This window comes from Neophocaena asiaeorientalis, unplaced genomic scaffold, assembly GCF_003031525.2.
Source record: "Neophocaena asiaeorientalis asiaeorientalis breed wild unplaced genomic scaffold, Neophocaena_asiaeorientalis_V1.1 scaffold110, whole genome shotgun sequence".
Classification (NCBI taxonomy): domain Eukaryota; kingdom Metazoa; phylum Chordata; class Mammalia; order Artiodactyla; family Phocoenidae; genus Neophocaena; species Neophocaena asiaeorientalis.
The window spans coordinates 851,174-878,603 of NW_020175053.1; the positions used below are offsets into that span (position 1 = coordinate 851,174).

At 52.7% G+C, this 27,430-nt stretch overlaps 1 protein-coding gene across 1 annotated transcript in view; it reads right to left on the reverse strand.

Moving 5' to 3' along the window:
- L3MBTL4 (L3MBTL histone methyl-lysine binding protein 4) overlaps positions 1-27,430 on the reverse strand; it is a 297,887-nt gene that overhangs the window by 4,095 nt on the left and 266,362 nt on the right. The window contains exons 17-19 of the mRNA XM_024763900.1: positions 13,691-13,860; positions 6,181-6,243; positions 130-265 (exon numbers count right to left, since the gene is read on the reverse strand). Coding sequence (XP_024619668.1) covers positions 130-265; positions 6,181-6,243; positions 13,691-13,860 — 369 coding nt within the window. The remainder of the gene's footprint in view (positions 1-129; positions 266-6,180; positions 6,244-13,690; positions 13,861-27,430) is intronic.

The following is a 27,430-nucleotide window of genomic DNA, read 5'->3' on the forward strand; positions in this document are numbered from 1 at the left end:
CCTGGACGTGACCACGGGCACACCGAAATCAAGTTCATGTGGCTGGTGCTCCTGCTGAGAGAACAAGGCGTGGTGGCCGCAGCCCATCAGGTGCAGACTTTCCCCCGCCTTCCTGGCCCGAGACAGCACCTTCCCTGGCGAGGTCCTGGGAGCTTCTGAACATGAGGATGGAGTTATAAATCTTCAGGGCTGGACCCAGTTTGATCTTCATCACCTGGACAATGTCCTTCTGTGTCAGGAGCAGGAAGGCTTTGCCATCAATCTGCTGTAGATCAATAAATCAGCACAAATAAACATATCCTGCTGTTCAAGTCTGGTTGCCCTCCGGGGACCCTGGGTGCTGAGCTGTGTGATGGGGACGCGGTGGCCTACCAGAGCTTGGGGACCACAGACCACGACGGCATCTTAGTCCGACCACCGTCAATTCTGTTTTCCCCAGAATGCTGAAGCTAAGTTAGATCAAAGAGGGGTTCATTCTGTTAAATGTGAATTCAGTGTACATGAACTGTCCCTAGGCTGAATTTCTGTTGTTGCATTTTTAAAATTTTGGACTGAATTTGTATAAAGGGCCTTAATAATAACCCACTTTCATCTACCAAGTGAAATCTCCAGGAATGTTTCCCATGAGAACAATGAACAAGGAGCAGGCAATGGTGTTAACACTGCAGCCCTGCAAACACCCGGGCACTCCAGAAATAGCGGAAGGAAATAAATTACAGTGTTACCTAGGATGAGGGACCAGGCAGTCACCAAAATTCATGTTACAATGAAATAGTTAATGATTTGGGAAATTTTTCATGGATTGTTAAGCAACGAAACATGATCTGATGATACAGAAAGATGTTTTAATTTGTAAAATTAAATGCACATGACCACTGTAAACATACACAGGTAAAATACCTGACGTCTTTATACCAAGTGTGAAGGGGTTTCGGCCAGTGGCTTGGTTTGGATTTTGTTTTCTCCTTTTAACCCTCCTGTATTTAAAATGACTCCTATGCCAAACACCATTATAAGCCGAAGTACATTCGAAACGAATGCTGTATTTATTAACTTTTACAACATACTGTGGTCTGAAATGTCATGGCTTTCCTGAGGTCATGTGATGGCCAGTGCCACCGTGCAGGCCGTTTTTCCGGTTTCTAGAAGCCCCAGGGTGGTCTCAGAGTTTGAGTCCCGGCGACTGTGGCCTGTCCCACAGTCACGCTGCCTGTTTTCACAGATGGGCTCAGAAGGAGTCCAGGTTCCAGAACAAAGAGGACAGAATGAAGTTTGCTAGGGTGACACCCTTCCATGAACCCAGCCCTGTGGTTCTAACCCTTTTTAGTTAACAATACAAACCATGGTGTCAGTGTCTCCCTGAGGAAGGAGGGATCCCTGGGGACCCCACGTGGGGTGTTGAGAGTTTTAAAAGCTTCCATGTCTAATATATTGTCTAATGAAGAATCGTCCATCTAGAGAGTGGAATACCCTTCCCATGGGGTAACGAGCACATTCCCACAGTGGTGGAGAGCACCGCCCTACGGGCCACACCCCAACCTTCAGAACTTCAGGCAAGACTCGTGGGCCAAGTGGCCGGTGTAAGGCCAACTGGCCCGAGGCAGGGGAACACAATCAGATTCACAGGTTGCATCAGACCGAAACTCTCCGGACCACCCAGTTCCAGAAACTGACCTGGAGACTTTCCGGACCACCCAGTTCCAGGAACTGACCTGGGGACTTTGAACCCCGCCCAGCCTTCCCGCCTTTCGAGGGGCGGGACTAACGGTCCCCCAGGATACCCGAAAAGACCACCAAATAAGGAATACCCTGCACCCTCCCGGATTCACCACCCTTCTTCCCCTATAAAATCTTGCCCAACCCTCGCCCGGGTGCGACTTCTCTGGCCCCTTTCTCTCGGACCAGTGAACCTCGCCCGGGGGCGCTCCCTAATACAGCTCACTTGAAGCTTTCCTCTGTTCTGTGGTGCCGTTTGTTAAGATCCGACCCTTACATTTGGTGCCAAAACCCGGGAGGGGTACCAAGCCCCGCGGGTTACCGCGTGGGCCTCTCCTCCCCTCCCCCAGGAGACAACCAGGGAACCTCTACTCATCCACCCGATCCGGCAGAAAATGGGGTAAGTCCCCCTCCCTTGTTCCCTCCGACCCCCAGAGTCCCTGCCCATCGGACTCCCTGTCCCTAATCGCAGCCGCGTCAGGGACTCCTGCGTCCTCTCTCCGGGCCTCGGGCAACTGTGGAGACGTCCCAATCGCCTGACTGCCCTCCGACCTGCCGTGAATTGGAGACTGAGACCAGGGACGCCTCTCTCCCTCTCCATTCACTCAGGGACAGACTGGGGGTCACGGGAACCTCACAATCGAAACCAGATCCTAAGACGCCCCTGGGGTGTCTCCTAGCCAATTTTACAGCCCTCGGCTTCTCCCAAGATCTCCGTTGCCGACGGCTTGTTTTCTATTCCACTGTGGCCTGGCCACAATAGCCTCTAGACAATCAATCCTGAAGGGACTTTCGATTTTAACATCCTCCGTGATCTAGATAATTACTGCCGCAGGACGGGCAAATGGTCCAAGGTCCCCAATGTTCAGGCCTTCTGGTATTTACGCTCCTGCCCTTCCTTCTACATCTCCTACATCCAAGCCCCTAATTTCCTTTGATGATGACCCCTCTCCACTAGCCGACCCACCCGAATCTCTCATCTCTCGCCTCTCCCCCCTCCAGAGCTCCTCTCCAACCTCCACCCTACCCTGAAGCAGTCCCTCCTCCCGAACCCGCTCCGGCCCCTCCAACCGCTCGCCCGCCTCCCTCAACGGTTTCTCCTCCCACGCCCCTTGCTTCGCCAATTAGTGCCCATACACGCTCTCACGACTCCCACGATCCAAATCTCCTCTGCCCTCTGAGGGAGGTAGCGGGAGCGGAAGGATTAGTTAGAGTTTATGTTCAAATAGAAAAGCGATTAGGCTCCTTTTCTGCCGACTTTGCCGCTACCTCAAAGAATTTCGCTACCTCTCTCAAGCTTACGATCTAACCTGGCACGATATCTTTGTGATCCTATCTTCTACTCTGACCCCTGACGAGAGAGGGAAAGAATTCAAACTGCTGCCCGAAGCCATGCACCTTACCAACAGCTCCATGCCTGTCGGAGCGACGGCCGTACCTGGCACCGATGCAGACTGGACTTATCAGGATGGCCAAGATGGCCGTCGTAAGCGCGACCTCATGATCCAATGCCTCCTGGCTGGCATGCAGGCTGCCGCTCATAAGGTAGTCAATTTTGAAAAACCAAAATCGATAACCCAAGAACCTAACGAAAATCCAGCTTATCTTTCTCAATCGCCTTACAGAGGCCTTAACTCTCTACACCTGGCTGGATTCCGACACCCCGGCAGGGCCAGCGGTCCTAGCCACCCATTTTATCACCCAATCAGCCCCAGACATCCGAAAGAAATTTAAACGGGCAGAAGACGGCCCTCAAACCCCTATTCGAGATCTGGTAAAGATGGCCTTTAAAGTCTACAATGGCCGTGAGGATTTAGCAGAATCCAGACGACAGGCTCGGATGCACCAGAAGGTGGCCACGTCAGGCACTGGCACGGGACCTCACTTCCTGTTCCCTTACCCCCAGCACACTCCTTCAATAGGTAGATGACCTCGTCCTTTGTAGCCCATCTCTCAGCCTCTCAAGACAACATACTGCAGATCTCCTCAATTACCTTGGCTCTCACGGTTATTGGGTCTCCCCAGCCAAGGCTCAGTTATCTGTATCTTCTGTAACCTACCTGGGGCTCCGCCTTACCCCTACCACAAAAGGTCTAACAGCCGACCGCACCCGGATTATCCGTGAACTCCAGCCTCCGGAAACAGTGGAACAAATTCTCTCCTTTTTGGGCCTTACAGGATTTTCCTGACACTGGATCCCTAACTTTGCTCTCCTCGCTAAACCCTTATATCTAGCTGCTAAAGAAACCCCTCAAGGACCCCTCACCTCTCCTTCCGCCGTTCGACAGGCCTTTCTCACCCTCCGTAACGCTCTGATATCTTCTTCTCCCCTTTCTCTGCCCAACCCAAACCAACCTTTTCACCTTTTTGTGGATGAACGGGCCGGAATAGCCACTGGACTCCTTGCCCAGCCTGTAGGGCCTTCCTACCGCCCCGTGGCTTACCTCTCCAAACAGCTAGACCCAGCCATTCGGGGATGGCAACCATGCCTTCGGGCCCTAGCAGCGGCAGCCGAACTGACCAAAACAAACACTCAAACTGACTCTGGCCCACCCACTAACCGTGTTTTCTTCCCACCGGCTGGTCGACCTCCTAGGTCACAAGTCTCTCTCCCTCCTGGGCCCCTCCCGCATCCAGGAATTCCACCTGTTGTTCATTGAAAACCCTGCTATCTCCCTCGACCTCTCCCCCGCCTAAACCTGGCCTCCCTCTTGCCTATCTTCGTAGAGGCCCTCAGCCCGCTGAGAGAAGGACTCTTTGATACCCCTCTTTCAAACCCGGACCGCACCCTCTTCGTAGATGGCAGCTCAATACTCGGTCCTGACGGACGCCGACGGGCAGCCTATGCGGTGGTAGCTCCCTCGACTCCTCTCTTGTTGCTGCGGGCATCGGGGGAGGAGCCCTAACACAGTGTCTTAACATCCCGTGACCTAGAACAGAAACTCCAGCTAGGCATCGAGGCTTCTGCTGCCTCCATCACCTCCCTCCAGCGCCAGATCACCTCAGTAGCCCGAGTTGCCCTCCAAAATCGACGAGCCCTGGATCTCCTCACGGCCGACAAAGGAGGTACCTGCCTCTTCCTACAGGAGGAATGCTGCTATTACATCAATGAAACAGGACTCGTCAAAGACAACGTAAAAGCCCTCCATCGCTTAAGAGAAGAACTCCAACGCAAACACCAACAGTCCGCCTCCCCAATTCCCGATTGGTGGCGATCCACCCTCTATACCTGGCTAACACCAGTCTTAGGCCCCTTAATTCTCATCTGTATCTTGCTCACGTTTGCTCCCTGTTTTCTTAGGTTCCTTCGCAGGCACATGGAGGAAGTCTCTCGGGTGGCCACAAACCAAATGCTCCTCGGTCCTTACACCTTGCTTCCTACAGAACCCCCCACTGGTCTCCCCTAAGCCTCGGACCTCTGGTCGCCTGACTCCCCTTTCAACGCCCCCATTCAGCATGAAGTAGCCAGAGATCAGAACGCCGCCCCATTACACCAAAGATGTCGGGATGTAAGGCCAACTGGCCCGAGGCAGGGGAACACAATCAGATTCACAGCTTGCATCAGACCGAAGCTCTCCGGACCACCCAGTTCTAGAAACTGACCTGGAGACTTTCCGGACCACCCAGTTCCAGGAACTGACCTGGGGACGTTGAACCCGGACCAGCCTTCCCGCCTTTTGAGGGGCGGGACTAACGGTCCCCCAGGATACCCGAAAAGACCACCAAATAAGGAATACCCTGCACCTTCCCGGATTCACCACACCCCTTTCCCTTCTTCCCCTATAAAATCTTGCCCAACCCTCGCCCGGGTGCGACTTCTCTGGCCCCTTTCTCTCAGACCAGTGAACCTCACCCGGGAGCGCTCCCTAATAAAGCTCACTTGAAGCTTTCCTCTGTTTCGCGGTGCCGTTTGTTAAGATCCGACCTTACAGCCGGTAGTCCTAAGAGTAAAGCAGTGATGGTGATGATGGGAACAGTAAGCGCTTATGGAGCTTTACTAACCCTTCTCTGTGCTGTCCCACCAGCAACCCCGGAGGCAGATGAGGAAACCAACAGTTTCAAGGATTGTGTGGTTTCTCCGTGTCCCCCTAAGTAGGGGCAGGGCAAGGACAGGTAGGACGGTCCTAATTCCACTTTGGAGCAGACAAGCCCCCCTTTTCCTGGGTGCAGGCCCGTGGCAGGTCCCCACTGCCCCAGCGTGGCTGCAGTCACAATGCAGGTATTAACTGAATGACGTGTCCCAAGAGTCCCTTTCACAAGCGGCTGCAGAGATGAGGCTGCAGGCTCCAGCGACAAAGCACAGCTCACGTCAGCGACCCGGACAGGCTGCCCCGCTGGGCCCCCTCCTGCCTGGACCTCTTTGTCTTGCCTCCCCCAGACTGCCCTTATTTACACTTAAGTAAACGGAAACAAAGCACTTCCGGGCCTAGTCGTAGAGAAACATGTAATTTTTCCGTTTCCTACCTCTTTCTTGAAGCACTTGGCATGCTCTTCGCAGCCCAGCAGAGACTGTATGAACTCAGCCACCTACAGCGAGAGATGAAAAGCCTGATTCAGAACGTGCACCGGAAATAATACCTTGGGTTGTAGTCATTCAACATTTGAGTAACATACACTTTGCATCCCTCAAATGCTTGGGATTTAAACAGTAGCTATCAAGCCCCAGTAGCGTTCGCCAGCTCGGAAATGAGACCAGCTCCTGCTATCTTTTCTGGCCTCATTTCCAGGCTGACCTACATAGGGTTACAGTCACCACGGTGCCAATGACAGCCTCCATCTGTGTGGAGCCCTGGCATCCTGGAACCTTCCATCGTCTGACCCTCCTGTCCAGCCTGGGGGTCAGGGAGGGCAGGCGGCAGTGGTCTGTGCACAGCAGTGATGACAGGCACCGTCTGCCTTTCCAGACCTGGGCCGTCCCGTCTCCCGTACCCGAGTCTCCAGGGCCTCCCCGCAGCGTCTGGCCAACAATGGGTACTCGGACCTCCCTGCGGAGGGAATTCCCACAAAAATGATGAGGAAGCTGAAGCCCAAAGAGGTTTAATAACTTCCTCAAGGCCACACGTGGCCAGTGAGTGCCCCGGGGCAGCCCTTCTCCACCCTGGACATGCACTGGGACCACCTGGAGAGCTTTAAACACGATCTCTCTCAGGCCCAGCTCATGCTGCAGAGATTAAAAATCAGTCAAGCTGGATCCGGTGGAGGGCTGGGCACGGGTTCGATTCCCGGGTTGGTTCTAATGCGCACTCAGGGCCAAGGCCCTCCCCACGACCGCCCCAGCGTGCACGCCTGTGCGCGCGCACACACACACACACACACACACACACACACACACGAGGCAGGGGAGGCCTGGGAGGCCATCCGGGCACCGCTGGGGGGCACGCTGCAGCTGCCCCTCCGCCGGGCGCTCTGAGGGCTGAATGCTCCGCAGGGGCAGAGCCCCGAGCTGGGGGCGGGAGGTGCTGAAGGTGAAACCCTGACGTGGGGTCACAGGGGACAGCTGGGGGCGCAGACAACACGCTCAAGGGCAGGTTTCCTGCCCAGCGCGACTCCAACTCTGGGCCTGATCCTTCTTAGCTGTGGGGCTGCCCTGCGAACCGCAGGGTGTTTGGCGACATCCCCGCTAAGTGCCAGGAGCAGCCCCAGCGCGTACGATTGTGACAACGAAAAACGAGTCAAGGTGCTGGCGACACCGCCTGGTAGGAGCCACCGTGCTGAAGGAGGGCTCTTCTGGGATGGCTCTGTCACAGGAGGGGGCCGCGGGTCACAGGAGGGGAAGTGAACATAGAAAAGCGGCTCTAGGAATTAGCTAAAGACACACGCTGGTGCCTCTCAATCACTGGCTCCCCTGGGGAAGCCATGCCAGCACCAGGGCCCCCGGATGCCTGGCCCCCGGGGACAGGGACACACCCCACAGACAGGCTCTCGTAAATACACGCTCCAGGAACTTCTGTTCTCAAAACAGGGCTGAGTGTTGCTCTGATGGTTTTCAGAGGTTAAAATGTCCTTTTCTGGGCAAACAAATACAAATTTAAAAAAAAGGATCACGTTCCCTCTTCTTAGTATTGTAAGCCAAGAAAGCACTGTCCGTGTCAGAGGTAGATTGGATTTTAAGTGGGGATAAATAACGTGCTAAACCAAAGAGTACACAGGGCTGCGCCGCGGGGCAGGTCCTCGCTGTCTTCCTCGGACAGTTTCGTTACCACGTGTCTGAAATTCTCTGTCTTTTTGGAAAGAGATTCTGAGTCTATTTGACCTGCCTTTTTCCAAAGTAAAGAACAAGTTCCATGCAATCTACTGAGGCAGACTCTTCTGGCCCGGATCGTGATTTGGTATCATTATTCAGTACGGCCAGTCCCGAGAATAAATTCTATTTGAGCTTCAGGAGAAAGCCCATTTCCTCGCTGTAAAGTGGTGAACTTCACCAGACCGCAGAGCAGTAACGGAAGGGTTCCCTCTCATGTTCCCCTTCAGCACGTGCTTCCTTCTTCACGTCGTGGTCAATGCGGAGAAGCGTTCACACGGTTCCATGAGTCCACGGAGGAGGAAGCTGCCGCCCCGCCCTTTGCCTCCACCCAGGACAGCTGTGTGGACTCGGCTGCTTTCCTCAGGTGATGGCGGCCCTGCTGGAGCCCAGGGTGGCCGGCCTTGGCCTTGGCCTTGGCGGGGGCAGCATACCTGCTTCCCCAAGTTCTTGGGAGCGCAGTGTCCACAGCAGACACCCCAGTTTTGTTTTGGAAGGACGCGGAGTAAGTTAGTTCCAGGGATGACACAGCAGTTTGGAAAGACTAAGAAATGAAACTGTGCAGGCTCTGAGCTGAGCCCTTTACTCCACCCAACTTCCTTCCCGGGCAACCTCCTTTTCCTGGCATCCTCGTGCAGCCCAGCAGGCCTGCCTCCTGCAGTGCAGCTGCTGCTTCCTTAAATCTCTCCCGATGCCGACGTTCCCATCTTGCTGAGCCAGCGCCGGGTGCCTGACTGTCCTGGCTTCGGGTCCACTGGGGACCATGTTTCCAGCCCGGGTCTCATTTCTTATCAGTGGAATTTGTTAGTTGCCCTTTTTGAGGGCCCGATTGTATAAGGCTGCTATGCTTAGGTAGCAGTATCCTGAATTTTTCAAAACACTCCCTCCTGGGCAAAGATTGCTTGGAGAGCGACCACCATCTTTTAGATCTAATGGACATTTAGGGAGCCCTTGGATAAGGCCAGGGCGATCTATATGTGCTGCTTTAAAAGGCATTTTTGAATGTAAGAAATAGAAGTACCCACATGGGCACCAAGCATCCCCGAGTTGCACCCACGGCTGTAATGTGCGTACGTGTCGCATCTGGCCTGCGTGTGCCCATGGACGCCTGGCAGGAGGGGCTGCAGAAAATTCGTCTCCCAATTCATCCACTCACTCGCACATTTGTCACACACCTGCTCTGGTGTACTTGCTACAAAGATGTAAAAAGATATAAAAATACTTTAGTCCCTACTCTTAGATGCTTGTACCCTTCTATAGAACATTTCCATGACCAGAGTAAGAAATACGCTCCCCAGGGACCACAGCTTGAGTGCGTGCGCACTCACGCCTTCCTAACGAAGGTTTCACAGAACAGTAACCTCTACTGCAGTGATGTACTTGCATCTGGTCTTGTCTCTCCTTTTGGAACCACTAAACTAACTTCACAGCCTGCCGGTGCTCTGAAAGAAATTGCTCTGGCAGAAACACCACAGAAACAGCAAAGGAGTTAACAGCCAGCCCCCACCTCCGGGCAACGTGACAAAGGTCCGTCAGGTAACACAACTCAGAGCGGAGGTCTCCTCCCAGCCAGGACGGCTGACAAGAGGGACTGTTCTTGTGCTGCATCTCCTGCCGGAGACACTCACCCGCCTTAAGTGTCCCTGGATGGCACTTAGCACAAGGACCCACAAGTCATTTTCCACACGCCCTGCCCCTGGCCCCTGAGCTCCCCCGTTCCTGCCTGGTGGGAACAAAGCACAAAGGCACAGCCCCGCCCTGCTCACCCTGAACTGCCTTCTCAACGTCCTCACGACCCGACTCGCCACTCTTAATGCAGCATCTGGAGCAGACACAGTGGCCCCTGTGGTTGGTACTCGCTGGGGTCCCCCCTAGGGAGCCCCCTTATTTTCAACGATACAAACGCATCACAACGCCCACACTTTGACCACTCAAAGTTTCTTCTCGAGGACCAGTTTTTGTGCCAGGAAATGTGCTACAGAATGTGAGAATACAGAGAGAAATTTAGGATGTGGTCCTCGTCCTCAAGGGCATCTAATTAGGGAGCTATCAAGACAAAGGTACATCAACGTTAGGGAGTAACCCCGACTGTTTTCTCTGGGATGCATCCCGTGGGCAGCCACGGTCAACGAAGTGCTCCAGGAAGCCAGCCTCTCCGATGGCTGCTTCAGTTTTAATCTAGAAAATGTCTAAGGTCACCTTCGGCAGTAAAAGGCTGGGATCCCGTGTGTACCCATCACAGAGAACTCAGAACTGTGATCACAGCTCCCTGATCATCCTCCGTGACCTCTTCGGTCCTCCCCGCCCCCTAGTGAGTCTCTTCCTTCTGAGGCCCGCCCCATCCTAACGATGGACCAGCTACTTCCCTTTAATCACCCTCTAAACTTCATTTTGTTCAGTGTCAGACTTGAAACTGGTCAGATCAGAGGCCCCACCCCCGAATTTCCTATTTATTCCCTAATGTTCCTAAATAGCGATCCCTGCTCCTTTGGGGTGATGCCCCACCCCACTCCCCAAGAAGTTAATAAAAGCTGTGGCCCTCTTCTTATGGGGAAAAACACACATTTTGTACACAATTTTCCCCAAACCCCTGAAGCCCAACCCCACAGCCCTAGCCGGGAACCCTGCGACCTGGGACGCTCACTTCCAGCCTCCCCCCAACTTCTCGCCCTTCCTCCTGCACTTCCGCCGTGGACCCACCGGCCTCCATCCCTGGCCGTGCTCTCTGGGGATCGTGCCTGGTGAAGCCATGTCTCGTGTACCCTGAGGGGACCCTAACTCAGAAGGTCCCAGAATAAATTCATCATCTTATCCCTTGGCCCCCAAACTGGATCCTGTCCCCAGAGTTCCATGTTTTGACAGCACCACTCCTTTTCCATTCTTTCCGATGAAGTGTGTGGGCCTTGTAGTTCTCACACATCATTATCCTAATTAAGTACCAAACTGCGTAGCGCTGAGAGTATAAATGGAACCACGCTGGCTCATTTCACCTCCTCGTCTTGTGCCTCATCTATTTCCTGTGCTGTGGCTTCGTCTGCTGAGCCCGGGTGGCTCTGGACAGTGGCGCCCAGCCCGGCCCCTTCTTACTCTCACCCTCCTTGCTGGCCTGTGCTGTTTTCATCTCCCTGAAGCACCAGCTTCACAACATGACTTTCTGCCTTAGAACCTAAGAACCTGGTATTGCCTGACTGGTGCACCTGGCCCATCTCCCGCCTGCCGCAGGCCGCCTTCCCCAAGCCCCAGTGGGCAGTGTGCTTGGGGTGCGGTGAGACGTTGGCTCAGGACCTGGCTCTGACCGTGTGGCCTTAAGAGTTTCCTTAGTCTCCGGTGCCTCCACTTCCCTGTCTGTAAAATGGGCAAAATAAGCGTGCATGCCTCACCATCATTACATCATCACTGCTCACTACCATCATAATGTCAGTAAGGGACACGTGTGTGTCTGTCATCCTTGCACGTGTCACACGCACCCCCACTCCTATAGTTTTCCTCCCCCGCATGGCGTCCCGTCTTTTCTCTGCTTGGACTGATTGCACTTTTGTTTCAAAACCCAGCTCAGATGCCCTTGCCATTCACTCAACAAACACTTACTGGGTGATCGACTCAGTGCTAGGCGCGGTGAGAAGCTCTCAGGACACAGGCCAAGTGAGTAGGGTCTCCGCTCATGTGCTTGAGGTTCAGGGTCAGCAGACTGAGCATCCGAGGTGCAGCCTCAGAGACTCTCAGAGGAAACGGGGGCCCTGAGGGACGTGGGAGCAGCCTGAGGGCTCCTGCAGGAGGAGAGCCTGCGCTGGGCAGGGGCTGGGCAGTGACCGTGCACATGTGACAACAGTACACGGGGACTAGGGAGGCGCAGGACGTGGGGCCCAAGGTCAGGGGCGGGCGGACAGCCAGGCAGGTCCTGTGGGCTCGTCTGGGGACCAGGATGCGGTGCAGCGCTCGCCCTGCTGTGCCCACTCCCTCTCCGTCGGGATGCAGTCGCTCTGCACATGTGGGGCTGGGCTGGACGTCTGAGCAGGACAGTGACACACCAGGGGCCAGGAGCACAGGAAGAAGAGGGGAGAGGGGACACTGTCATCTAACTTAAACGGTGCAGAACCTCAGATGAATAGCTTGAAGGTCAAAAGAGAGAGAGACTGCCCTTGAACCCTGGGTTGTTATTTCAAGGGCAAAACCAGCAGTGCTTTGATTACAGCTGTAAGGCCAGCAGGTCCGGGGAAGGGCCCAGGGAGCCAGACGGAACCCCCGCCGAAGTGGCTGATGCAACCGACACCTAACATTGCCACACCACTCAGCCCTGGTCTTCCCGCTTCCCGAGGGGCGGAACCAACGGCTCTGAGGCTGATGCAACCGACACCTGACATTGCCACCAACACCCGAGAGATTACCAAAAAAAGGGCTGCTTCACACAGCAAGCACCTCCCCTGCGTGCACCCCTATAAATTCTGTTCGCGCCCACACCCGGGCGCGACTTCTCTGGCCCCTTTCTCTCGGACCAGTGAACCTCGCCCGGGAGCGTTCCCAAATAAAGCTTGTTTAAGCTCTCCTCCGTCTTTGGTGCCATTCCTTACAACAGCCACAACAGGTTTTAATTCAGTCGGCTTTGTAAACTGGTAAAAGTTCACAGATGGGCAGGCGCAGACCATGAATACTCTTTAGGGAGCACGGTCACATTTAGTCACCACCCCCCCCAAACAACCCCGCAGCACCTGGCATGTCCAGTCACCTCTCTGTCCTGCGGGACCCACAGGGCCTTGGAAGGAGAGGGACCAGGCAAGCAGGCAGGGTGTGCTGGGCCCCGTCCACGCCGAGGGTGCCAGGTGGGGGGAACCCACCAGGCACACTCTGTGCTCTGCCTGGGAGGAGGGGTGGAGGCCCCCCCCCCCCCGGACCTCTGACCTCTGCAGGGCCTTAGTCGCTGCTCCTTTTCTGGGGCTGGAAAGGAAGCCCCTGAGCGAGATGGAGTCCAGGTGACTCGACTGCCGGACATGCTCAGTGAGTATCCGTGACTAGTTTAACTGCAGCTCTACTCTGTCTTGTCAAAAGAGTGACCCAGGCTTTTCTTTCATTAAAAAAAAAAACACAAAAAACTTAAAGCCTGATGAGTGAGAACAATACCTTCATCAAAAGGAATATCAGTCAGAGTGTGTTGCTTTAAGTACGAAGCGTTTCCACAGCGTCACAGGAAGCAACGGCACTTCCCTGATTCTTACGTAGAACCAACGTCGTAAGGTGTGTTTATATTACAATCAAGTCCACTTTCCCCTCTGTTCGGCATCTTATGCAACACTGTGACCTAATTTATGCATAATCCTGAGGTTGACCTGATCCCCCGTGGCCGCGGATGGACACACGGCAGCGCGGTGCTGCCTGGGCGTGAGAATATGGGATCCCAGGGCCTCGGGGGCACCAGGCAGAGGGAGCCCCTTGGGCACAGAGCATGCGGGGCGGGGGGCATCGCCCGGGGCTGCCAGGACACAGGCGTGGAGGCCCACACGTTCGTGTTTCCTCAGAGCAAACCTGTGATGCGGCGCTGGAGGCCTAAATCAGCACCCCACCCCGGGGGGCAGGCAGTGGAGACGGCGCTGGGAGAAGGCTGGGGGGGGCAGGGCCCCACTAAGGGGCTTCCCGAACGTCCTGAGCGTCAGCCTGCTTCTCCCTCAAGCGTGGATCTGGAATTTGGCACACGTGGACTCAGCACCTAAGAGAAACCCCGGCCCCGGGGCAGCCGCTCACCTCATCCACCGTCCACCGGGCCACCTTGCCAGCCTGCACGTCGGCCACGCCGGGGAGCAGCTTGAGGTGCTGTTTGCGGCCCAGGGGAAGGTCCCGGGAAGGCTGGGCGGACGAGGACGACATGAAGACCGACTGGTGCAGGGCCTGCTGCGTCCGCGCAAACAAGTGCTCTGCAAGACAGGCAGGTGGGTGAGGGGGGCAGCATCTTGGTGGCCCCTCCCCGCCGAGGGCCCGAGTCAGACCCCCTGGAACCTTGGACGAACCTTGGACCAATGGCATCACTGCCCAGGAGGCCCTCCCCAGCACAGCGACACCGCTGCTCTATTTCAAAACCACAGGCAGGAGAAACAGGAGTTACGAAGGCCCAAGAATGTGGCCATTTGCTAAGAAGGATCGAATCGTCTCTGTGACCCACTGATGCCAGAGAGGAGCCGGCCTGTCACTGCACCGGCCTCTCTCTCCCTGAGTCCAGGGTCAGAGCAGGCCTAGAGCCCCGCTGGATGTGGCTCTAAGTGGACGGGCACACCGGCCACCAGGGATGTGCCCGCCCACGAAGCCCGGTTCCCTTCTGGAAGCCGCTGCCTGCGTCACAATGGGCCCAGGTCCACATCTGGCTTCAAGGGTCCCCTGGGGGACACCGTATGTGGAATGCAGCTCAGGATCCCAGGAGAACCCAGGTGGCAGCTGCTACTGTTGGTCTCTGCAGGGCACGCTGGCCTTGCCGGGCTTGGGGAAGAGGCTGCAGCTGAGCCCTCCTAACTGGGCCCTCCCTCGGGAGCAAAGCTCTGAGTGGCCAGGGTCCTAAGGCTCCAAGGGCATTGGCCAGTGTCTCCAAGGAGTCAGACTCCACTTCTGCCCACACTCCTCCCCAGCCTTTCTGAACTAGTTTTCCACCTTCACGAGGGACTTTAATCTTCTGTTATATCCTGACATTTAGATGGAGCCATGGATCTCAATTCCCTCATTATTCTGCTTTGAATGTACAAATGTTTAAGGACAAAACCACTACCGAGATTCTAGAGAAAATTCATGCCTTTATAACGCCATCTTTTAAGACACTTTCAGCACACATTAGCCGAATAAAGCTGTTGATATTTTAAGACTCTGAAAGGAAAGAACACAAAAGGAAATGTTCTACGCCCTCTAAAAGTCTACCTTTCCTAATGCAAATGGCAGGGTGTAAGCAGTAGCTATATAATTTAAAGTCTATTATGAAAGCTTGTGTTTTACTGACCATGTCTGAAGAGCTATTATGCAAGTATTTCCATCTCAAATTAACTAACAGTTGTTAGTAGGTGAGGCTGTCCTGCACTTTGCACATTCACATAATCGCCTACTGGTTAGTGACCAGAGAGGTTCTAAAGTACAAGGGAGCCTGTCCATCTCTGCCCGACTGCTGAGCACAGACATCCTGCATCTTTACCCACGTGTGCGGCCCACACAGATCAACAGACAGAAAAATTGCGGCCTTCTCCCAAATTCTTCTGCTCCAGTTGCAGGCAGCAGCAAATTTATCTCTAAATGCGGATTGTCCGACACTGACCTTTTTAGTATGTAAATAGGTTATCTCCTCTGTGTAGTTCAGCCAGCAGCACGTAAGGCTGGAACTTCACATCTTCTTCACAAAGCCAGTAGGTTTACAGATGTGAATGTTCCTTAATGAAGGTGTCAGGTTGGACAGGAGCAGGTACAAAACAAGCCCTGGAAACCCAGGGAGGAAGCGTCACAGAGCATCTGCGGCTCCGGCCACGCGGAATCGCCAGGCTCTCCATGGAAGCCAGGAGTTAGAGCTCTGTGCTCTTAGGGATTAAGACCTGAGCCAAAGCCGGGTTTTATTCTGGAAACGTGCCGCATCCATCAGTTGGTTGCTTTTGCTGAAATGACATGGGCTTAAAAGACAAATCACATATGTGTCCCAAACCCATGCCCTAGGTAACTGATCACGTGTAGTTTCTGAAACATACAGGACTCTGAAGAGCCCCGAGGAATCAGTCTTATGTTTGGGAGGCATGAAGATGTCTAGTGATGGTGATTGCGTTCCTGTGTGTGATTCACAAATAAAGGCTGAAGGCCTCCGAAATGCAAAAAGACCCCCGTGCTCCCAAGCAAGGGAATTTCCCACATGGTAATTTTGGAAGCAGACTGCCTGAGTGCTGAGGCAGCCACTTGGAAATGAACCCAACATGCAGGTTGGCAGCTCCACCGAACGGCACTGGGTTCCTCCGTCCACTGCTGCCCACGGCTCTGGCCCCGTAGGACGGGGACTCAATTCTAGTAGCAAGATGGCCTTCTCTGTGTATAGTATCATGTCATCTGCAAACAGTGACAGCTTTACTTCTTCTTTTCCGATTTGGATTCCTTTTATTTCCTTTTCTTCTCTCATTGCTGTGGCTAAAACTTCCAAAACTATGTTGAATAAGAGTGGTGAGAGTGGGCAGCCTTGTCTTGTTCCTGATCTTAGTGGAAATGCTTTCAGTTTTTCACCATTGAAAACGATGTTGGCTGTGGGTTTGTCATATATGGCCTTTATTATGTTGAGGAAAGTTCCCTCTATGCCTACTTTCTGCAGGGTTTTTATCATAAATCGGTGTGGAATTTTGTTGAAAGCTTTCTCTGCACCTATTGAGGTGATCATATAGTTTTTCTCCTTCAATTTGTTAATATGGTTTATCACGTTGATTGATTTGCGCATTTTGAAGAATCCTTGTATTCCTGGAATAAACCCCACTTGATCATGGTGTATGATCCTTTTAATGTGCTGTTGGATTCTGTTTGCTAGTATTTTGTTGAGGATTTTTGCATCTATGTTCATCAGTGATATTGGCCTGTAGTTTTCTTTCTTTGTGACATCTGGGAAGAGATATGGGAACATATGTATATGTATAACTGATTCACTTTGTTATAAAGCAGAAACTAACACACCATTGTAAAGCAATTATACCCCAATAAAGATGTTAAAAAAAAAAAAAAAGATGGCCTTGAGGTCACCACTCAAGGCAGGGAGGGAGCCGGCTGGGTGCCTTGCCCTTGCGCTCAGGCAGCTTTATGCTCTCAGTGGCTTTGGAATTCATTCTTTGTCCCCATTAAGTCAATCTATTTGTTTGGAGGGAGGTGGAGGATGGATTTCCGGAAGGCTGAGCAGAGCTTGGTGGGGATCAGGCTCTGGATGCCAGAGTGCCCCCCCCCCCACCGGCTGGGTGAGATCCCCTCCTAGGGGAGGACTCTTGCCTGTGTGCCGGCAGCCCCAGTTTGGGGGAGCCCCGCCAGAACTACTCACATGCTGACCACGGATAACATTTTTACTACTCTCAGCTTTACAGCGTGAGTCGGAAAGCCGGGAAGTTGAGTTTTCCTGCTCTAAAAGACAGTGAGTTAGGTTAGGGAGGGAGGCCCTGAGCAGGGAGCTTGCAATAACCAGCTGCCATCGCTACGACACAACTGGAGGTGACAATACCTACAGCGCAGAGCTGGTGGGAGAGGACGACAATGTGCCTTCAGTGACAGGTGCCGCTCTAAGCTCCTGAGGTCAGGCAGACACTCTATGCACGGAAGTGGCTTTATTCAAAATCAACACAAGGCAAGACGAATTCTCCATAGTAACACGAGAGAGGGGAGGCGTTGTGGAGTGTTTCGTGGTGGTTGTTTTGCCTTCTTTGTACCATTTCCTGGGTCTGATTTCTTCCGGAGCTGAGGGTTTGGGATGGATACTCAGTCTACCTGGGAGAGGACGGTGACATCGGGGGAAGGGCCGATCCCCGCCAGCTTGCCTGGGTATGAATCCTGGTCCCATGCAGCTGCTGAGTGACCTTGGGTGAGATGCTTAACTCTTCTGTATCAAGGTTTTCCATCTTTAAAACGGGGTAGCTGCAGTACTCACACTTCACTGAGTTCTTGGGATTAGAACGGCTCCCAGCACATAAATGTTCAGTGCACGTCAGACATTACACTACAGCCGTCCCCCCTTCTCTGTGGGGTAGATGTTCCAAGACCCCCAGTGGATGCCTGAAACCCAGGATACTACCGAACTCTATATATACTATGTTTTTCCCCTGTACATACATACCTATGATAAAGGTTAATTTATAAATTAGGCGCAGTAAGAGATTAACAACAATAACTGATAGTAAAATACAATTATAAGAATATACTGTAATAGAAGTTTTGTAAATGCAATCCCTCTCAAAATATCATATTGTACAAATTTAGTGCCTTTCCCATCTTAACTAAACACTTATTATGCACTGTGGGTATAACTTTTGCAGCTTGAGGTGCGACAGCAAAACTAGCACAAATTTCTTTTCTTTCTTCACAATTTCATGGAGAGAAAATTCGTTCTTACCAGAGATCTTAGCAACTTCAGCATACGATCTTTTTTCTTTCCTTACTAAGTTGAGAATATTAACCTTTTCACTTAAAGGAAGCACTTTATGATTTCTCTGGCACATCCCAATTGCCAGCATCACTATCTTGTGCTTTGGGGCCACTGTTAAGTAAAGTAAGGGTCACTTGAACACAAGCACTTCGATAACACGATAGTAGATCCGTAAGTGAGACGGATACTAAGTGGCCAAAGGGTGGGACAAAGGGATGATTCTCGTCCCCAGTGGGAGCAGGATGGTGGGAGATTTCAACACCCTACTCAGAAGAGCACCCAATTAAAAACGTATGAATTGTTTCTTTCTGGAATTTTCCATTTAATATTTTTGGACCACAGTCGACCACAGGTAACTGAAACCATGGATAGCAAAAACACGGCTGAGGAGGGACCACTGTAACGTTACAAGATACAGAGATACTCTAAGTTGTGACGATAGTGAAGGTGGGGACTTAGATTTCCAAAGCCATTGTGGCTGGATGTGCCTAAAACCTATGGAAGCTGAAATTCAGACTGAAACTCAGGATCCTCAGGGCCACATTCAGATCTCACACCCAAGTGGCCCTGGAATGACACTGCAGGGGTCACCAAAGTCATCTGTGGAGTCCTGGTGCGCATGGATCCCCTGGCCGAGGCCGACGGAAGGCGGGCATCTGTCTCCCAGGCAAACCGGTGCCCACGTGTGGCAACAGATCATACTGCGAACACACGCTCAGCCTGCCAGCTCTGAAATTATGTGGCTCTTGACAGACTTTAGAATGTGGGGTGATCTGCATTATTTTAAATTCTGTGCATAAAATTAGACTTTTGAAAATATCCACTGAAAATTTTGCATACATTTTTTTTTATCGAATATGAACACACCGATTTTAGCTTTTTACCGAGCCCAGCATGGCTCACGTCACTACATCGTTGTAAATAAATTAAAGCTCGTGAGCCTGTGATGAAGGTATTACTGTATTCTCATAAAATCAAAAGGATCAGATGATTCTATCCTGGGGCACTCTGAATAAACAGAGCCTTCTAGATTAGGAAAGGATGCCCACCAAGAAGAGAGGGCAGGATGGTTCTCCTAACTGGGTAACATACATACATCTCACCCACCGGGCCCAGCTTCCAGCTCTGTGTGCAGCGGGATTCTTTCTGGGCGTTTCCCAGTTGTGTTTCCTCACTGCAGCAGTGCCTCCTACCCAGCTCCCCTAAGAGTCAGCCAAGAAAATTCAGCCTGCAGAAGCAGCCCGACCACTGGAGGTCTTAGCAGTTTACTTAATCAAAATGCCTTTTGCATCAGAAAATGAAATGTATGTGTAATCCTGGCTTTGCCTCTAACACTAATGTGTGAGTGACAATAAACAAGGATATGCCTACACATAAGATAGATGTATTTCCCCTTCCAAAAAACAGCATGGAATGCTTGTCACCTCGGTGGTTTGCCATTTGTAGAACAGTTTGGTTGGAAGAATTTTTGTGCTATTTTTCTCTCCCTGGGTATTTTTTTTTTTGGGTTTTATGCCTTAAAAAATATAATGAAGTGTTTAATGACTTCAGTCAAGGTGCTCTGAGATCTGCAGCACTCTCAAATGCCCATGGCCAGCATGTTCAACTCTGTGTCCAGCTGCAGGATCTAGGGAGGCCCCGACTAGAGCATCAAGACTTGGCCGGGGGTCTGAGTCCATCCAGCAGCCCTCGGAAAGGAGTGAATAAATAGTTCCACCTCCCAAAGCGCTACGTCATTACCTTTCTTGCAGATGCAGTAACTCGCTTGGAATCCAGCTGACTCCTTGATGACACAGGTCTCCGTGGTGAGTGCTATTATCTGCCCTTGAACGGAAGACCCCAGCCCATGCAGGCCATCTTCTGCAAGTCCATGCATAGCTGGATGGGCCAGCTCTGGATGGCATGTGACTGACTCAGGGGCGGCTTTTAGGGTGAAAGGACCTAACAGACCCATGGCCTGGTGTACAGCACAGGGCGCTTCCAGATTCCAGACCTAAAAAAGTCTTTAGAGACTAAAGGATTTTAATTCATCTGAAAATAACATGAAAGCGGGTCCCTGAGCTCTTCGCTAACCCTCTCTTCGTCCTTCCGTCCTTCTCACTTCTGCTCTACGCGCCGGAGGAGAAAAACCCTTTATGGAAATGCTCTTTAAAAACACGGCTGTTTCTTGACAAAGGCTCACACAACAAAACTGAAGCAAGTGAGTCAAAAATGGTAACCAGAGGCTGCATGGCTGGGCCTTGAGTTCTTTTTAATCCCACTAAAAACAGGGGCTATTTCACAAGCACCCTCTTCAGTGAAAGGGGCAGGAATTCCACCGTGCTCTCCATTCCAAAGAGGAGGGAGTACAAAATAAAATGGCGACGGGTCCCAACATCCAATTCCACGATGCCTGTCGCCGGCTGTTTAGTCTGGGACAGCCGCTGGCTTTCATCAGTTTACCCGGCACCGACTGAGCATCTGCTCCCTTTGCGGTGGGCGCGCTACTCCCGTGGTGACTTCCGCCGCAGAAGCAGGGAGAGTCAGGTCCTGCACTTGGCAATGCCTCTTCTCCCCACGATCACCGAGTTTCAAGGTCTTTGTAGTTACCATGCTTGGAGACTTCATGCCTGGGCTGTATCATCTTCTCTTGATTTTGATGGCATTGGACTCACACCCTCCTCTTTTCCATTTGTTCCCCGAAACAAAAGTGAGAAACAGAACAAGAGGAGCCCAACACGATCGGCGAGACAACTTTCTGGGCCTTCGTGGGAACAGCTCCTGAATCACAGGTGGGACGAAGTGCCCTGGATGGTCTACACCTGCACACTGTCCCTTCCCCGCGGGCCACCTGCAGCCACCTGAGCGGTGGACGGTGCACACAGAGAGGTGCTGGCGGTGTAAACTCCATCCTGGATTTTGATGACTTAGTACAAAAAGAAAGACAGTAAAATACCTCCTTAATCGTTTCTCACATCTTGATTCACATGTTGAAACGATATTTCGGATATATTCGGTTAAAGCGTCATTACAGGTCTCCAGGTGGTCACGGAGAGGCCTGGGCTCCTTGGAAGCCCCACCTTTTGGGCTTTACCACCGGGGACCTGTGCTCAGAATCCACTGACCTTCCTCTTCGGCCAGGCCCCCTCTTTCAGTGAAAAGCAGGGACCTGCTCTCGTCCACCCACCGCAGGCCGCCCTCCCCCGCGGTCCCCCCTCAGCACCACCCGGCGTCTCCAGCTCTCCCCCAGCTCGTCTGTCCCTCCTCCCTGGCCCCGTCCCGGGATCTTAAGCCTCCTCCTCCCTCCTTCGGGGGCCGCCTCAGGGTGCTTCTCCCGCCCGCCTGCACCTGCTGGCCCAGGCTCCATCCACACAGGTGCCTTCTGAGGTGTGTGCTGCCAGACACAGCCACATCCCGACGGAGTAAGTCACTGAGCAAGCAAGGAACACTTCGCAGAGCAGGGCCCAGCCCTCCCCGCAGGGAGGGATCTAGTGTTCCTGCTTCTGGGCCTGAGGGCAGGCTTTTAGCTGCTTCTTTTGGTCCTCTGTAGCAAACACTCTTTTAAGGGGTCTTGAATCCCAGGAGTCAGTCTATCGGTTCCCAGTCCCAGGGGCTCAGGGCTCCCTGGCACGAGGCCCTCAGGCCTCTCCCCTGTGCACAGCCCTCTCCCAGCCCGTTGGGGGATGAGCCCTGCCTCCTCGGGGTGCCTCCCATAGGATCCCCACCTTGCTGCCCTCTATGGAAATCGTCTGTTTGCTCTGCAGCTCCGTGTGAGTGGAGCATCGGTTCAAGGGCAGTCATTTGCAATGCAGCCTCACATCCCCAGGGGGTGACGCAGACCTGACACGTGGTACCCAGCAGCACAGGTGCCTGCCACCTGATAGGGCTGTTGGACCATCTAAGGAATTTTACTGCAGAGACAAGTAATGCAGTGGCAAATGCTAACTTAGTCTGTGCCAGTAAACAATGAGTTTCCATCCTGTGGGCTTTCATTAGCCAAGTACACTCATTACTGAAAAGGCTGGGAATTGTTTGTGATTTGGACTCTTACTCCTTAATCTGGTATGCGAGAAGCAGATATTCCCTGGTTTCATTTTAACACAAATGCAGCAAAATCCATGTTAACTTTTGATGTGTTAGTCATACAACAAAAGACTTCAGGGCAGCATGTTTTTTGATGGCTAAAGGGCGACCTTTTAGTTTAATATCTGCTTCACACAGCTCGAGACATCATTAATTAAGTTCTTTTGATTGAATACTACATCCCAATCACCCGGTATGTCTTGTCTTTTTTTTGCAATCCTCTGCAAGACTGTTTTCCTTCACTTGCAAAGGTGAGACCAGAATTGAATGAACACTAGTATCAACTTGACCGAGAACTGGAGCTGCTCTTCTCAAAGCCGGCCTCCCCTTCCTGGGACCTCCCTGCCTCTTCCGCGGGTAGTTACCAAAGAACGAGCCCTGTTGGGTTGGAGTTACAAATGGGAGGCCCCTGCCATCTTTACATATGTACAGAAAACACTATTGTGCATGAAGAAACTTTAACTCCAGCAGTGGATGGTAGCACATCCTTGAGGCAAATGGATCTGGAAGCGAAGCCCCCCGAGCTGAGGGCAGCGGGTGGTCCCTACTCCTAGGCTGGCAGCACACTGCGACCGGGGCCAAAGCCCAGGCCGGTCTGCCAGCTGCGCTCTTATCACTTGGAGGCTGGGAGGGCAGTGAACTGATGCAAGCACAAACCTTAAAACATTACACGGCCGGCCAACCTCTGGGGGGCAGATGCCTGGTGCTATTTCTCTAGCTCACCAGCACGGCACCTGGCCCATAGAAGGTGCTCCGTAGGTGTTTGTTGACAAGTGGCAAGGCAGGTATAGGTCGTGGGAAGGGGCAGAAGAACAGACCCTCCTGCCTGATGGGAAGCTGAAGCGCCCACCATGGACGTGCCACGAGTGACACTCTGCCGGATCTGCCTCCTCGTTCCCTGTCCTGCCCTCTTCCCAGCTGCCGGTCGCACTGTCAAAGCAAAGGTTCTGTGGGTCCTCAACCTGATCAGAGAATCCCCAGGTCAGATCCGGAGAGAGGATTCCTCGGTTTCCTAGGCTCGCGGTGACGCCCCACGTGCCCGGGGCACAGCTCCGTGCCTGCCGTCCAGGAACACTCAGTCAGAATGACCAACGGCACACACGGGATGCAGCCAGGGTTCCAGGACCATGGGCTCCAGACTTGGGGCCAGCTGGGGACCAAGGGGACAAGCTTTTACTCTTTTTTTAAAAAATAAATTTCTTTATTTTTGGTTGCATTGGGCCTTCGTGGCTGCATGTGAGCTTTCTCTAGTTGTGACGAGCAGGGGCTACTCTTGGTTGTGGTGCGCGGGCTTCTCATTGCAGTGGCCTCTCTCGTTGTGGAGCACGGGCTCCAGGTGCCCGGGCTTCGGTAGTTGTGGCACGCGGGCTCAGTAGTTGTGGCTCGTGGGCTCTAGAGCACAGGCTCAGTAGTTGTGGTGCACGGGCTTAGTTGCTCCGCGGCATGTGGGATCTTCCTGGACCAGGGCTCAAACCCTTGTCCCCTGCATTGGCAGGCGGATTCTTAACCACTGAGCCACCAGGGAAGCCCAACAAGCTTTTACTCTTGATTTTATTTACCCCACGTGACTTCATGGGGGTGGTACGATGAGCCTCTTTTACAGATAACGCCAACAGTCTCAGACCCAATCAATAACTTGGCAAAAGTGATTCCAATGCAGGGCTGGGATGCCGACTGCAGAGCCCTCCACCCTGGCGGGGTTCTTTTCCTCCTGTCCTTCAGAAGCGGGTTCCTTCTGTCACTGCCTTTACATTTCTGTCCGAAGGGGAGGCAGAAGTGACACTTGGGGGTCATTCTCGGGAAGACAGGGTTGCTTCTTAATAAGGGAAACCGACTAAGACCCATCTGTCTCCAGACAGATCTCTGGAAGAAGCATGGTCGGATGTAACTCAAAATGAACGTGCTTACAGGGAGTCGACCCAGGACCCAAGAGGACCTCATCAGAGATGCTCTGGGAGCTTTGGAAGGACCGGGATGGCGCTCAGCCTGCCAGGAGGTGAGAGGAGGCTGCCGTCCTGGGTGAGCAAGCCGAGGGTCCGCCCGCCGCCTGGGCACGCACGCGGCTGCCCGTCCTTCTCGGCTCCGGCAGGAGAGCTGCTCCTTCCTTGGCAAGATGCTCAGCACAGATGCTTGCACCAGGCCGTGCCAAGGGTCCCCCTCGTGGAGGTGCGGACGTGTCACAGAGAGAATCAGAAACAGGAGTCTGCAGCCTAGGGCCCGAGTGACTGATCTGCATGTCCCGGGGCCGGCATGCTGTCACAGGGCTCTGTGCTCCCATCGGAGAGTGGTCCCGGGGGAGCTGTTCCAGCCCAAGGCAGCCCTGGAGGGTCTGCTCTGGGAGGGGGAGGACCTGGCGGAAGCTGGGCCGCCCCCGTGAATTAAAACCGCGCCCCCTCTTAGGTGTTGATGACATATTTTACTTGTGATCCTTGTTTTGTTGTTGAAAACACATAAAGACACTAGTATTTCACATCTCACTTTCCACATTGGACTTTTGGGCAAATTCAATGAGGAAGCAGCTTATGGGATATTTTCTCTTTTTAGGAGTTGTACGTATTTCCAATGTTTTCTTTGTTTTCAGGGAAACAAGCCGAAGGGATGCACCTGGGAGAGGCTGCGGCTGGAGGCTGGGGCTTGATTCTCATCCCTGCCCCCCGTCTTCCCCCCGCCGGGGTCTGCACCCGCGCGCCAGACTTCCCCAGGGCTTCGTGTTCTGAGCGACCCCTCCTGCCTGTTGCCCTGCACACACGGACCCAAAGGGCATCTCAGCCCCATGGAGTCCTCTGGGCTCCTTGGCCTGGTCTCACCTGCTGATAACAGGGAGCACAGAGGGCTGAAGACTGGAAGAAGTGAGGGCAAAACAAAGCGATGTTGAGGCTAGTCCTCCTTGTAAGAAGAAATTAATAATGCTGGTATTCTATAGACTTCAGTCTTTTCTTTGAAAATTATTAGGATTATAGGAAGAAATGTTATACCAATACTTAAGAAAAGCTACTTTCTCTGGAGCTTGATAAAACACGCAGTCTCTCCATAGTCTTCTTCATGTGATTCAAGTCTTGTTGGAAACTCGGTTCTAAGCCATTCAAAGGCTATTCTTTTCAGTCTTCTATCTTCTCTCCCTAAACACCCCTTGAATCCCTCGATGTCAATATGCACAGATGACGTATATGACCCCTTTTCCAATTTATTAGCATTCAAGAAAGTGGAAAGCTTTTACTATTCTCAGGTTGTGTGTGTGTGTGTGTGTGTATGTGTGTGTGTTTTAGGAAAACAGGAAAGGAAAAAAACCCTCCAACCATGTAAGCGGCAGGAACGAGCACCTGGCAACTACGAGGCAGAGAGATAATGAAGGGATCTGATTGGCCACGACACTCTGCATTCCAACCTTCCTCTGCAAAGTGGGAGCCCTGCCAGTGGAGACCTCCACCCCCCACCGGAGCAGACCTGTGCAGGCTTCCCCCTCCCCCAACAGCTGCCACCCTGCCCTCACACGTGTGTCCCACATGCCTGAACAGCTGGCCTTGAGCCATCTCTCCTCCTCATTTTGTCCTGCGTGCTGAGCTGATTTTCCAAACCCCCCCCCCCACCCCCGAGCTGCAGGCACAGTCAGAGGCTGTTTTTGATAATAACTCAGCACAGGAGGCAAGCAGGGCCTCTGCCGCCTGAAATCCACATCCTTCCATTAGAATCCCCTGTGGAAGCCTGGAACCAGAACAACCCACGGAACCAGTCAGGAACTGGGCTGCACGGGGTCTGCAGGGGCCCGAACACGCCGGGCACACAGCCCATCACGTGCTTTGGGAAAGTACAGACTGAAAACTATGCTCTCTGCTGTTGGAAAACCTAGCCAGGATAAATTAAAGGTCAGAAAAGCACGTTTATGATCCTACTGCATTTACAGTATACATTTGACTTAGATGCTAATTTTACACATTCCTAATATCTGGCAGAAATGACAGTCTATCTGTAATTTCCAGTTTTAAAAAGTGCAAGAGATTGGATCAAATCTCTGGCATCTATCACGTGCCTGTGTAGAGAGGTCGGAATGTGATGGGATAAGAGGTAGTATGATTTTTCCTGGAATGACTTAATTGACTATTGTTTTCCATTTATGTGATTATATCAAAAGGTACACAATTTGGAAATTATATATTTTACACGTATCAGTAAAAGTACCTACTAGGCAAGTATCTCCAGGAAACTTCTAAGTAACTATTCCAAAGCTATCATATCAGACGTTCCAGCAACAACCAAGGGGCACCTGAGGACGTGGGCTGGGCTGCATCGCCTCGGCAGGTAGATGGCAGTCTCCTTGGGCCGCTTACCTCAGAGCACGGACAGACATAAGAAACACTGACGGGTCTGTTAGGGGAGCCCTGACTTGCGCATACGAGAGGCAGACAGTCTGTTGTAAATGGAGCCTCAGCTCCCACATGAAGGGGACTTTGTGACGACAGGGTAAGCCCCCTTCTCAAGTAAATGACACCGCTTTTCGGCTCTGCAGGAGTGACTGCCTTCGGGATCAGGGATCTTGTCGGAAAGGCTACCTTCCACTGAACACCCTGTGGAAGTCACGAGAATGAGACTGTGTCTGAAGGACTGAAAGTGGTGGATTGTTTGGTCACAGGATTACCCATCACTGGTAATGAATTACGGGAGTAAGGTGGATACCAACCAAATCCTTCTCTTAATAATCCACTATGGAAGGCAAGATGCCAAGATCTGTGTGTTTATGCGGGTGGGTGCGGATTTAAAGGCACAGCGGCGTTAGGGATGAAGAGAGCCGGTGTGTGGAGAAGACCCGCTCAGGTGAGCTGTCAGCACGCCCTCAAAGCCCTGCTCTTGGGACGCGTAACATTTAGAAACATTCTGCAGCGCCTCCAATAAACCATCTGCAAGAGAAGACACGGGGAACAAGATGGAATGCTGACAGAGGACAAATGGCAGTGATGGAAAATGTGCCTGAAATAAATGAAAAACAGCACGTTTCTGAGGCCAGACGACCCCTCCTGCTTCCCACGTCACCTGTGCGCGTTCAGAGAAGGAGCCCTCCCTCCTGGCCCAGGTCTCCCTATGGCCAGCGTCCCCACCCTGGACACTCCTCCATCACACGGTCAGGCTGCGCTGCGGCAGAGGTCTATTCTAACCTGGGCAGCGAGATCTGTTAAACTCTGTTTAAGGCCGTGTACCTCTACTAGGACACACCCGTGTCACACTCTGGGGGATGCAGGGATAAATCATTGTGGCAACAAGTCTGCGGGATGAAAGTACCGCTGAACCCCATCACTGAGCTCCACCTTCTCCTA